Genomic DNA, 13,774 nt, shown 5'->3' on the forward strand with positions numbered 1-13,774 from the left:
ATAAATTTCACTCTTCATCATAAAAATAATTAATACTCTATTATATTAACCTTTTAAACTGGTTGTTGTGGGTTATAGCAAATCATCACTATAAGCAGCTTTGCAAGTTTTAAAGATCCTGGCAATTCCAACCTAGTTAAAAGAGGAGTAAGCGATTTTGATTTTTTTTTAAAAAATAAATTAATTTCAAAGAAAAATAGAAAGAATTTAAGCTTTTAACTAACTCTCCTTCCCCTTCACTCCAATGCCAAAGAAGTCTTTCTTCATCTCAAGGCACAATAAAAATTTAAATGGGCTACTTCCTTAACACTCAAATCTTCTCCTTCCCAGTGTTCCCAGACCTGTGGAGGGGGCATTCAGAAAAGAGATGTTCTTTGCAAACAACGCATGGCTGATGGCAGCTTCCTGGAGCTGCCAGAGACTTTTTGCTCAGCCCCGAGGCTCGCTTCCCAACAAGCTTGCAGGAATGAGGACTGTCCCCATGAATGGCTTCTTTCTGAATGGACACAGGTAAGACCTTGAGCATTGAAGGAATGGAGCAAAGCAAGCTCCAGGGAGAAAGGGGAGGGGAACTGGGGAAGCTACTTTCCCTACCATGCTAGAATCTGTAACAATTTATGCCACACTTTGTAACTGTTACTTAACTAGGCTGTAGGGAACCAGCCTGGGCAGCCAGCCTTCACCTAACAATTGGGGGCATGTAATTGTAGCTGGCCCCCCTTGTGGAGCAAAATTGATTCATGTTTGGGAATGGGCTCCCCGGGGATCCTTGGGTCTCTGCTCCCTGCCCTCAGCTATTTTTGGTCTCTTCTCAGGGGGCCAAGGCCTCTCTGGCTCTTTCTCTTACAAGTTATAGCACAATGAAGAAAATGATTTATTTCAAGGAGAAGCCAAAAGAGATGCTGCCTGTCTGCTGTCAGTTTCCTGGCTCCAGAAGCCCAGAATCTTCCCAGCCAAAAACTGTTTTATTTTGTGTCTTCTCTGGGCCCCCTCCCCCCACACATCCTCCTAATCTTCTGTGTGTGGAGGATGGCTCAGATTAGCATCTGTCCTCAGGGATGATGAAGCCCCAAAAATGGCTGGATTTGGATTGACCTGGGTTTGAATCTCAGCCCTGTTTCTAAATCACTTATGTGACCTTGAACACATCATTTTTACTTGTCTGGCCACTGACTTCCTCATTTGTAAAAGAAGAGGGGTGGGTTAAATGATTACTAATTTTAATAAATTCATTGTCTTTTCTTGCATCTTATGATTCCATGATCCCAGGTTTACCTTACCCAGTCCCATTATGTATTTAATAACCATTAACTTAATTGTATCCATCTTAAGTCTATTTATATTTTCTGCCTTTGCTACTTCACAGAGGTAGCATTACAACATAACAAAGCACAGAGACTCTTCCTATTCTCTAGATCTATGTCTTCACCATAGAGTTTTGCCAATGAATCACTGTCTTAGAAGAATCTAGCTGGGAAGGGAGGCATGGGGCTGAAATGTGCCTCTCTGAGTGTGATGGAGCCAAAAGTGAAATTTACCTCTTCCCTTTCATGTAGGATTAGGGAATAATCCTTTTGCACCCCACCCTATTCCTTTGTACAATGTACAGCTTCTTGTGATTACAACTGATTGAACTACATTGCACTCAGCCACTTGGATCCCCAAAGTGGAAAACTTCTCTGTAAATTAAGATGCCAGTTCTTTAAAAATTAGACCCCAGGCTTCTTTGGGACATTGATTCTAGTGCCAGTGGGAATCAACAGGCTCTTGGCTTTGGCCCCTTTACATTCTGTATGATGGTGCCTGCTAAGGGGAATAGAACCAAGCTTTCTCCCAACAATGCCAAATAACTGTTCATTTCTAAGGATTTATAATTTGGCTATAAAATCTCCTTCTGGGGCAACTCCATCCCCAAGGTCCTCAGGAAAGTGAAAGCAACTTTTTTTTTCCCCCCACGTATAAAACATTATTTGATCTAAGGTACTCACTGAAAGTAATCTCTATGTGTATGTGTGTGGGTGAATGCCCTTTTCTGAAATGGTTAATAACCAAAAGAGTCATAATATTCTTAAATATAGGAAAATAGGGACAGCTAGGTAGTGCAGTGGAATAGAGCAGGACACCAGTCCTGAAGTCAGGAGGACCTGAGTTCAAATTTGACCTCAGATACTTAACACATTCAAGCTGTGTGACCCTGGGCAAATCACTAAACCCCAATTGCCTCAGGAAAAAAAAAAAAAGGAAAATAGAGTAAGGCCAGAAAGAAGCAGTGATATATTTTGTATTGGTTTGATATGTAGGTATAATTTCAAAGCTGATTAGAATAAAGGTTGCTTTAAACAAACAAAACAAACAAACAAAAAAAAAAAAAAAAACATATAGGAGGCTAAAGTAGGTCCCTGAGAAGCACATAGGGATTGGTTAGAAGTCAAAAAACCCACAGTCATCCACTGTATTACCGGCCATAGTCAGTCCTCTTGACTTTTGTCTTGCCACTCGATTTTGATGCTTGGAAGAACAAGACTGATATCTTGCATAAATTGGGTGTGAGGCAGATTTGTGCAAAGTGGTCACCTGATGATGAAATTGGTCCTCTTCAAAAACAAAGGACAAATGGGGGCAGCTAGGTAGTGCAGTGAATAGAGCACCAGCCCTGAAGTCAAGAGGACCTGAGTTCAAATCTGGTCTCAGACACTAAACACTTCCTGGCTGTATGACCCTGGACAAGTCACTTAACTCCAGTTGCCTCAACAGAGAGAGAGAGAGAGAGAGAGAGAGAGAGAGAGAGAGAGAGAGAGAGAGAGAGAGAGAGAGAGAGAGAGAGAGAGAGAGAGAGAGAGAGAACAAACAAGAACAAAAACACCAAAAGGACAAACACTATCTCTTGATATCCCTGAAGTGAACAAGATTTAGAGCAAAATGGTCATTTGGATATGTGGAAGAAGTTGCTGATATTTGGCATTAAAATTTATCATAGACCCACGTTACAGAGAAAAAGAAAAATAATACTATATTAAATCCTATGAAGTTAAATGGCATTCAGAATACATTATTTTTATTCCCCTGCTTCTACTGATCTGTATAAGGAGACAAGAAAATATAGGGAATATGAGTAGCTAGAGCACCCTGGCTGTCCAGAAGCCATACCATCTCCCTTGTTGCCTGTACTACCTTCAGCTGTTTCTGATGAGAACATCCTGAACTACATCATTTCAGAAGTCACACTTTCCAAGTTGCTGCTGACCACATGTAGGCAATACTCAACCAAAGGAATGTTAAGAAGTTCTTGGTTGTCCTGTTTGATTAATGGAGATTCTGAAAATAGAGGTGGGAGTAGGGAATGGAGTTGTTATATCAGAAAATCAGTTCAGCTGAACTGAACCTGGAGCCACACAATAGCATTCCTTGTAGTATAACGACTCACTATCTCATCAGAAGAGCAGCTTTCTTGGCCCTCTGACTGAAATGAAATGTCGCATCCACCCATGAAAGCTATTATTCTGTGCCGTAGGACAGGTTCATGCTCCAACAAGTTTTGTTTTTTTGTTTTTTGTGTTCTCCTATCTGGCCTTAGATATTTGGGTTAAATCTCATGATTTACACAGAATCCATCTGACAAAGTAGTGAAGCCTGAGCTCCTCTTGAGTATTTCAACTAAAATTATTGGCAGATTCTATTCAAAGGGAAAGCCATTTTTTAAAAAATCCCTGAAAAAAGTCCTACCTCATTTTCTTAAAGTCAGCTCTTTGCGTTATTTTGTTTTGTTTTTTTAACAATTAAAATCCCTAAGGAAAAGCCTATCAAGAAAATCTCTTTTAAAATCTTTTTGTGAAATCCCCCCCAAAAAAAAGAAATTAAAAAAAATTTGCAATGGAAGGGATTTTAAAGATCATGGAGTCCAACCCTTTCATTTTAAAGATGAGAAAATTGAGGCTTAGTGGTATAAACATGGCTTGCAAAGAGAGAATCCAGATCTCGTAACTCTTCATCTTGTGACATTTTCCCCAATAAGTTATTTGGTATACTTTTAACCCTAAAAGCTTAAAGGTAGGAGAGTTGATATAGTTTATTTTTATCGTGAAGCTTTTTTCCTTAGGTTATCCACAAACAAAGAAAATCAGGGGAAAAGTTCTTAATCTGGAAATAATTACCATCATGTCTCTGAAATTTCTTTAAATTAAATTTCATAAAAGTTGGCATAGATAACAGAAAATCAATTTGCTATTACAGTATTTCCCAAAAGTCTTACTGCATTTTATGCTATTAAAATATTATTCAGTATAATTTATGCTATTAAAGCTTAAAAATACAATTAAGGCACACTGGGACACACTATATTTAAAAGTTGCTAAAAAAAAAAAAAAAAAGTAGATGCTGAAGGTCTTAAAATGAACATTTATCAGATCAGCAGGAAAGAATGTACCACCCTAGCTGCTATTGTAATATCATAGCTTTCTAATCAATTTTTATGTCTCTAGTCTATCCTATACACGATCCCTAAATTAATCTTCCTAAAACACTTTTCATCATGTCATTCTATTCCACAGAAGTCTTCAATAATTTCCAAATGGCTACCCAAAATCAGATACAAATTCATTAATTTGGTTGACATTATTTGACCCCAACCTACATTTCTAGCTTTATCTAATATTCAATTCTTTTGCTCCAATAAAAATTGTCAACCCACTGTTTTTACCCAACAGCCTTATAATCCTTATACTTGTACTTTCACATTTCCATATCTTTTCATATATGATTACGTTTGTATATATTTTCTTCTACTTGTTCTCCTTTTTTCACCTCACCAGAAATGTCCCCTTCTCTTTATTAAACTGCCCAATTTGAGCTTCATTTCCTTTATATTCTGATGTTGCCAGTTCATTCCAAGCAGCAGAGATCCCTCCCTACTTCCTCTGAACTCTGAAGAGTTACATGTAACACACCAATGTTTCACCTGATGTATCATTAAAATTATGCTCCAGAAAATTACTATGAATCAGATGACAGACAAAAATCATCACGGAGTAGGTAAAGGATCCGAGAAATTAATTGCTACACCAAGATTCTGAAAGGAGGGCAAGTCTGAGAGATGGGTAGGTAAAATTCAACTGTGGCAGCCCAGTGAGAATATACCGAGCAGCAGCAGGAGACAATGAAAAATTGAAAAAGGTAGGTTCAGGAAAACAATTCCACATTATTTAGTTCTATTTCAAAGCAGGAATTCTTGAATAATCTAAGGCAGAACCAGATCAGGATGTAAGAAAGAATAGAATACTAGCAACAAAGTGCAGAGACACAGCAGGATGGGTACCAAAAAATTTCCTTAGACAATAGTATAGCTTACTCTGTCTCCTGTTAGAGCTCTACAAATAAGACTGGCCATAATTTGAGGCTGATATAAATATAAAACTGGTTTTTAAAATTGAAACTGCTTCATTTTTGAATTTACCATCATTTCTTTGTGTCTACCTGTATCTGTGTGTATTCACAGTACAGGGACAGTGTCTTCTCTTTATTTTCACTTAATCTTTAAGATTTTGGTTATTGTACTATTTTGTCCAATCCTAACCCTTTTATTTGATGTGTTAGCTCTCCTTCCCTGCTTTAGGTCAATCAGTAGTTATACAGACGTGGCAGCTATAGCTTCATCTATGCCATTGATAAAAATGTTTTACAGATTCCTAGGGCAAGCTATTCATTTTAGGTCTACATCGATTTCATGAATTACTATTCTTTAGGTCTGATCATTCAAGTAGTTCCTAAAGCCTCAGTGACAGTGAAATCAAATTTTTCTCTTTGAATTAATATTTTCAATTGTTGTTATTATTCTTATTGTATACATTTGCATAAAATACATAAGGACATCTTAAATATTTCTTCTTTAAATTACTGGTTCTCTCCATGGTCATTATTCTTCCTTTGTCATATGCTCTGGTTTGGTAGATATGTGTGTATGTACACACAAACACACACACATACACACAGGAGCACGGTTCTCCTTCACCGTCATTTTTAATTAAGAGTTCTTAATAAGTTCTTGAGGTTTCTAAACAAAATTTTTTCATTGACTATCATTAAAGGGACTTCATCCCTCGCCACAGTTCTTATATCTGAATTGTCGATTAACACTAGAGTGTTGCTGCCTTTCTTTTTTTGGCTATATTTGAAATTTGTATAACCTTTTAAAAATTCAACAATGCCCCAGTTGAGTTGACTTCTATTATATTGATATAAGCAATTTTTCTACATTTTTTCTGTTATTTGAAATACATGTGACATACTTATCTGTGATGTTGCATGTGAAAGTCATAAGTAAATGCAAAAAGATTTCAAAATTTCATGATAAAATGAACATATTCAAAATCATTTGATTTGTTTTATGCCATAGCAACATATGTAAAAGAGAAGCTTATTTACAGTTGAAAATATAAAATTATAGAATCATGGAATCCTAGTGTTAGAAGGAACCTGAGAGGCCCAACCCACACCTGAATAGGAGTTTCTTAGAGAAGGGAAAAGAATTATTCTCAGGCTTGGAAAAAGCACAGGCTTGAGATCATAAATCCTGGATTCAGATTCTTCTATGTGGCAATGAACAAGTCATTAGAATTGGGCCCAAGTACTCTCTCTGATCATTTTGAAGGTTCTTTTATTGATTTCTCAAGCTCCTTTATATTTTCATTTGTTTGAGAGGCAGTTGCCAAGATCTTACAGATAGATGTTCTCCCTTTAACCTGGTCTGCTTGGTCTCTCTTGTTAGTGTTCCACGAGCTGTGGAGAAGGCACCCAGACTCGGAGTGCCATTTGCCGAAAGATCCTGAAATCAGGAGAATCCATCATTGTCAACTCTTCCCTGTGCCCACCATTACCTTTCTCTTCCTCCATCCAGTCCTGCATGCTAGCAGCCTGTGCAAGTGAGTATGACAAGAAGCTTCAGAGATGAGGAGTGTACATGTCAAAAAGCCTCATCTCCCTTGGAAGGTCACTTCTCTATTCTCAGGAAAGGTTTCAGGCTATTGTTGAGGCCCCAGAGCTTTGCTGAGGCTTTTGCTGGCCACCTGACAATCAGGTTGGCCAGAGTAGAATTCTTAGTTCCTGTGAGTAGAAAGGGCTCTCTTCTCCTTGAGAAGAAGGGTTTGCAGGGGTGGGGGAAAAGTTCACTTGTCTGGTGTACAGACCTTGAAGCTGGAGGTAGCCTATAACTAATGAACTCTAATATTATCCACCCTGGGGTTTTAAATAGCCTCCAAACAGATTTGCTCTGTTTAATATTAATCCCTGAGGTTGTAACACTTTGGGGCTCTCGTCACCATACACATTAGGGTTCTGGTGCTTTGCAGAGCCTACATGGTAAATTTTTAACAAGGGGAATTCTCCTTCCCTTTTGTCCTCTCCCTCTGTTTATTAAACCAAATTTTTTATTCAAATGCCTTTAACAAGGGGAACTGCATTCCCCTGAGCTTCCTGCTCCTCAGTCCCCACTCCTCATGCTTTGGCTTCTAATGACATGGAACCACACAGCAGGGTGACAGGCATCCTGCTCAATTGCACCTTGTTAGTTCTTACATTTTTATTGTGGCGGCTTGATGTTCAACAGCTGGTAGCCGGTGGCGCCCATAAAACGTAATGCGTGAAACGGCTGCCCAGGCCAAAGTAAACTGCCAGAGTCCTCACGTTTCTAACCTCTGTCTCTTTTCTCCTCCTCTACATCCTCCTTCTTAGAAGCTAGTCTGTCACATGTTTTATACAATTTGAATCTATCCTCGTTTTTCCACTCCTACACTATTATTCATTTTGTCATGTGTATATGTATTATATCCTTAAAACACATTGTGAACTCCTTTCACTCTTCATCTCATCTTTCCCCTCTTTCCCATTTTATGCCTCCTCTCTCTCATTGTCTCTCTCCTTACCTTCTCTCTCTTACTCTTTACTTCTCTTTTTCTTTTCTTCTTCTTCCTCTTTCTCCCCTTCACTCTCTTCAAACTCTATTTTTATGGTACAGTTTTATTTACAAATACTCTTGGTTCCATTTTAGAGCCCAGTCGCCCATCTCCCAAACACAGTCCTCATATTGCAGCCATCAGGAAGATCTATATTCAGACCCGGAAACAAAGAAAGTTACACTTTGTGGTGGGAGGCTTTGCCTATCTGCTTCCCAAGACTTCCGTGGTCCTCAAGTGCCCCACGCGGAGGTTCCGAAAGCCTCTCATCACCTGGGAGAAGGATGGCAGGCACCTCACCAGCTCTGCCCACATCACAGTGGCACCTTTTGGTTACCTGAAGATCCATCGTCTTAAGCCCTCAGACACAGGCACCTACACCTGCTCTGCAGGACCTGCTCAGGAACATTTTGTGATCAAGCTCATTGGAGGCAACCGTAAGCTTCTAGCCAGGCCTTTGGGACTAAGGAATGAGGAGGAAACCCCTCCAATGAGGAAGAACAGTGCAAATGAGGCCCTTCGAACCCAGGAAAAACACCAAAATGGAATTTTTTTCAATGGCAGTAAGGCTGAAAAGCGGGCCCCTGCAGTTGATCCTGGAAGTCGCTATGATGAGATTGTCTCCAGACTGCTGGAGCAGCGAGGCTGGCCTGGAGAACTGTTCACCTCTTGGGAAGCCCAGGATTCTACAGAAAGGAACATCTCCTCAGAGGAGGACCAGAATCCAGAGCAAACCCTTCTCCATCTGCCTTTCACCTTGGTAACTGAGCAGCAGCGGCTCGATGACCTGCTCAGGAACATCTCTCAACAGCCTGAGGAACTTCAAGACTTATACAGCAAACATTTGGTGGCCCAGCTGGCTAGGGAAATTTTTAGGACTAACCTAGAGCATCAGGACTCACTCCTCAAGTCCACAGAAGGTAGAGTCCACCCTGTGGCGATCCCTCCCCACAAACATGTATCTGGATTTAGCAGCTCTCTCCGCATCTCCTCTCCAGGTTCCTCAGGAGAGGTGAGAAGTGGCCATCCCCAAAGAAGGCCAGTGATACTGAGGAAGATCTCAGCTGCCCAACAGCTCTCTGCCTCTGAGGTGGTCACACACCTTGGGCAGACTGTAGCCCTTGCTAGTGGAACACTGAGTGTCCTTCTGCACTGTGAAGCTGTGGGAAACCCAAAACCTACCATCACCTGGGCCAGGAATGGGGAAGAGGTGCAGTACAGTGACAGGTGAGCATAGTTCTGCTTTTAAACAAGAAAGCAGTGGGAAGCACCACTCCCTTCCCCTGCCCTTCAGCCTCTCCTTTCACACTTTTTTCTGCACTGAGGTATTTTCCAAGGCACATCATGAAAAAATGCTTTCAATAGGAACATCTGGGTTTTAGTCCTTCCTCTATCACCGACAGACTGCTTGAATTGAAGCTGGCTATTTAATTTACTTAAGTCTCAATTTCTCTTTCTCCAAAATGGTGGTAATGTTGCCTGCCTTTGCTTTGATCCACAAGGCACCAAAGATTAAAAAAAAAAAAAGTGCTTTCTTTAAAGTACTTTGAACCTTTTTTTTGTCAGAAAGATTTTATGCAAATCATAGCTATTATTAAATTTACATTTTAGTACACAGACCATTGAAAAGCTTGGGATCCAGCAGTGTGTTTCCATGTGTGTGGTCTGATGAAGCTTTCCAGGAATGCATACACACCTGGCCTCTGCTGTTGACCTGATCTTATGACTAAACACTGCTGTGTTTGGCCCATTTATTATGTCTCACAAAGTGTCATTGTAGCTCTTTCGGTATGTCCATTTAAATAGAGTGGTGGCAATCAGTCACTCAACCAGTATCATAAGATCAGGTTATAGAATTTACAACTAGAAGATTCTTAGAGTTTGATCCAGCCCTTTCTTGTGAGGGGAAACTGAGCCCCAGTTAAGTTAGGTGACCTATCCAAGGTAATAGCAAGTAGCAGACCCTGGATTTAATCCAATCTCCTTACCATTTCCTCTGTTTTTCTGGGTGAGGAAACTCAGTCTCTCATTGCAGTATTGACATCACATATTACCCAGATAATAATTAGCAGAGCCCAGTGTTTACATTCATAGCATCTGACTTCAGTACTATTTTGGCTAAGTCACCAAAACTTTAAAAACCTTTAAAGATTTTTAATTAATGAGTCAAGGGAAGCTAACATGATCAAAGAGCATAAGTCCAATAGTTTGTCTCTGTCTAATGAATTTATAGTTAAAGAGGGACATAAACAAAATTTATTTTAAAAATAGAAAATGTTTGCAAAGATACTTGTTTGCCAAATCTCAGAATACTAAGACAAGACATGATACTTTCTGAAGACAAAAAGTAAGAATATTTGGGCAAATAGAATAAAATATTTCTTAATAAAGTGGATCATAACAAGATCCCACTTCTTATGTTTATATCCTGTATGATGTTGGCCAGCTCGCTAATGGCTCACTAATAATTCATTCCATGAACCTTATTGTTGGCTTTTGTTAACCTATAAAACAAGAATATAGGAGTAGATAACATCTAAAGTTTATGATCCTATGATTCTAGGAATTATGGTAGCTTTATTATATTCTCTCCAGAAGGCAAATGAGAAAATTCATTTATATCAGAAAGATTCATCTTTGTGTATTCAAAATCAGCCTCAGACATTTTTTACTAGACCTGTTCTCTGGACAAGTCACTTAACTTTCTTTGCCTCAATTTCCTTATCTGTGAATAAGCTACAAAAGAAAATGGCAAACTACTCCTGCATCTTTGCCAAGAAAACCCCAAATGGGTCGTGGACAGTTGGACACAACTGAAAAACTGAGAAACGTTAATTTGGAAAGATAAATCTGGGAATATTTTGTCTTGGCTTTTAAACATTAACATCGATAATCCTGGCACATTGATAACCACAAAGCTTGTTGACTGATTGATTAGTTCATTGTTATTTGAGAGAACACAGATAGCCTGGTCCTGGTATATCACTGGGACTTTTCAATAAAGTGGCAGATGAGTGATTCAGATACTTGATAGCAATGAGCTCTAGGCATCTAAAGGGCAGCATGAGAATGCCATACTGGGAAGGCAAAGGTTAAGGCTTAAATAATAATGCTCATAAACAATAATGGTGATGCTTAAAAGAAATAGTGCCATGGTTAAGCTTCCCAATTTTGCTCAAATCTAGCTTTAACCACTTCTTTCTACTCTAGATAGTGGAAAAAGAATGAAAAGTAAGCTTCCCATGTCTTGCTGATTCATGGAACAAAAAGTATTTCATTTCTCTTGGCTGGACAGTAGGAAATATGGCTGAAAATCAGCTTGCTGGACTGTTTTTTAAGCCTGAGTTGGAAAAAAAAAGTGTGCACCACATTAAACATATGACAAACACAGAGCTGCCATTGGTACCACTGTATCAGGTAATGGGGTACCCTGGATTTCATGGTTTGTCATTATTAGCATGCCCGGGAGTGGTTCCAAAATGCTCATTTATTTTCAAAATGCTTTCACTGAGGAAGTGCTGAATTGACTAGGGTTGTGCTTCAGTTGGTCTGTTTTTGTTTAGAGTCCAAACCAGTATTTCTCGTGCAGTCTCAGCTTCAGCACCAACATTGTCTAGAGGGCAGACAATAAGTAAAGTAAAGAAAGTAAAATAAAAATAACCCAAGACCTGATCACAAGTGAGATCTTATTTAAGGAAATGATAAAATGATGGGGACCTTTGCTCTTAAGCCAGTAGAATTTTTATGTAGAAGGATTGCACTTCTGAGTCGCTCATGCCAGCATATAATAACTTTTCAACTTCTATATTTTCCCAGTGGAGAAAAATCTATACAATTCTCAGAAGTCCAAACATTTATATTTTAGTTAATGGCTTAGTGTAGGGGAAATAGTGCTGGATTTGAGGTTACATGGGTTCAAATCCCATATTTACTAATTATGTGACTGGAAAAATTAACTTATTTTCTGAGGTTCTGGTTTCTTTACCTATAAAGTAGGCATAATCCTACTTCTTGTAGTAATTGTTGTAAGATTGTTGTACTTCACAAGATTGTTGTTAAGGCTCAAATAAAGACAATGTATATAAGGTGCTATGTAAATGTTGAAATGTCACGTTCTTACAATCTAGTTATGTTGGTATAGGCTAGTTTACCATTGCTCTTATTTGATGCCAAATAAATCAATGCCAGCTAATGTGTCAATTCAAAGGTAATAAGATGGATGAGGGATGGGATGAAAGAGGGTTCTATGAGAGGTAGCATCTCAGTCTAGGGACCAGAATTAATGGAGGATTGAGGATTTCATTTTAAGCATGGAAGATGATGTGAGCTAGGAACCAAGAGACAAAAAAAGCAAAACAAGAATGGAGAAAAGTTCAGGCTGGCTGAAAGAGCTATAAAGTATGGGAATGGAAATTGAACATTATTCAAATACAAATTATCCAACTAGTGGATTATCTGGATTTACCATTTCCCTCATCTCCTTTCATTTGTTGATCTTTTTGACCTCAATAGAAGAAGAAGCAGGAAAATAGGAGAAAAGGTGAAACTGAAGTAAGAATTATGTACTTGTTAATAATCCTGATGATAGATTTGGTGAAAGAGGAAGTTCTGATCCCTAGCATGGTATTTCTGGATTGTGAATTTCATTTTTCCATGCTCCCCCTGCCTGCCTCTCTCCCCCTTTTCCCAAACACTGCCATTAGCACTGGAAATTGAGCATTGGCTGTATTTTGCACATATTTGAGCTTGGGTTTTGGAAAAGGACAGACGATTTAAAATGTGTGCTGTTGTAGTGGAAGACAGCAGCTAGAGTAGCAGTTAACACACCAAAAGTCTGCTGCCAATGCTTCTGAATAAGTGGGGGAGGGTTAAAACAACTTAGTCTGGTCATCTGGTTCAACCCAAGAAGAAAACAGTCCAGTCTTGAAGTTCCATTCTATTCTTGGCATAGTTATCATGGCTTACAAGGGCATTGTGCCCCTTGGGAAACACAACCATCTGAATAATAACAACAACTATTATTACAAAGTACTTTCTTGACTCTCAGTCAAGAGGTAGAGTTTATATTTAGACTTAATTAGTATTAAATTGCAACTCAATTGAACTGTACTTGCTTTCACAGCTTCATTGCTTTGAATTTCACAGGGTTTGTAAGGTATTAGCATTCCCCACATTGCTGCTTAAAGTCCACCATCCCTGGTGTTGCCCCCACCTCCCAATGAGATGAATTAGACAGTATGTTCTTACAGCTATTGTAAGAATGTTTTTAGACCTGATTGTCTTGAAAAGTCAATATAATTCTCCATTACCATTTACATTCCAGGAAAAGTCTTAATTCCAGATACTTATCAAAAAAAAATGCCAAAGGGAAAAAATGTTATTGTTTTGATAATAGACAGAATTCTACCTCGCATTTCCCAGTCATTTTATTAGGGAATTAGTTAATTTAGCTCAACAGAAGTTTAAGTACTTACTACCTATAAGTTATTGGACTGGGGCATGTGGTTAGAAATAGAAAAAAAGGTCACAGTTCCTATTTTCAAAGAACTTAGAATTTATTGGAAAACATGACAATTACCTAAGCCAGGTAAGATATGATAGGGTAGAGGAGAATCAAGCAATGTTCTATGAAAATTTTAATGGGGGAACAGAACACTAAATAAAACCAATGTGTCCCCTTTGTTTACGTCATAACACAAAGCTGTATCCATCCTTCAACTCCTGACCCAACTCTTCCCCAAAATGTCCCTATCCAACATTGGAAAAATACCTATCCAACATTGCCTATAATAAGAAGGCAGCAAAAGGTTTGTTTTGTTTCATTTATTTAT

At 38.8% G+C, this 13,774-nt stretch overlaps 1 protein-coding gene across 2 annotated transcripts in view; it reads left to right on the forward strand.

The window, feature by feature from the left end:
- Positions 1-13,774, forward strand: part of ADAMTSL1 (ADAMTS like 1) — a 380,756-nt gene that overhangs the window by 286,994 nt on the left and 79,988 nt on the right. For both annotated transcript variants that reach the window (XM_074282966.1, XM_074282967.1), the window contains exons 17-19: positions 331-510; positions 6,761-6,914; positions 8,039-9,170. In XM_074282966.1, coding sequence (XP_074139067.1) covers positions 331-510; positions 6,761-6,914; positions 8,039-9,170 — 1,466 coding nt within the window. The remainder of the gene's footprint in view (positions 1-330; positions 511-6,760; positions 6,915-8,038; positions 9,171-13,774) is intronic.

Source organism: Sminthopsis crassicaudata, chromosome 1 (genome assembly GCF_048593235.1).
Source record: "Sminthopsis crassicaudata isolate SCR6 chromosome 1, ASM4859323v1, whole genome shotgun sequence".
Classification (NCBI taxonomy): Eukaryota; Metazoa; Chordata; class Mammalia; order Dasyuromorphia; family Dasyuridae; genus Sminthopsis; species Sminthopsis crassicaudata.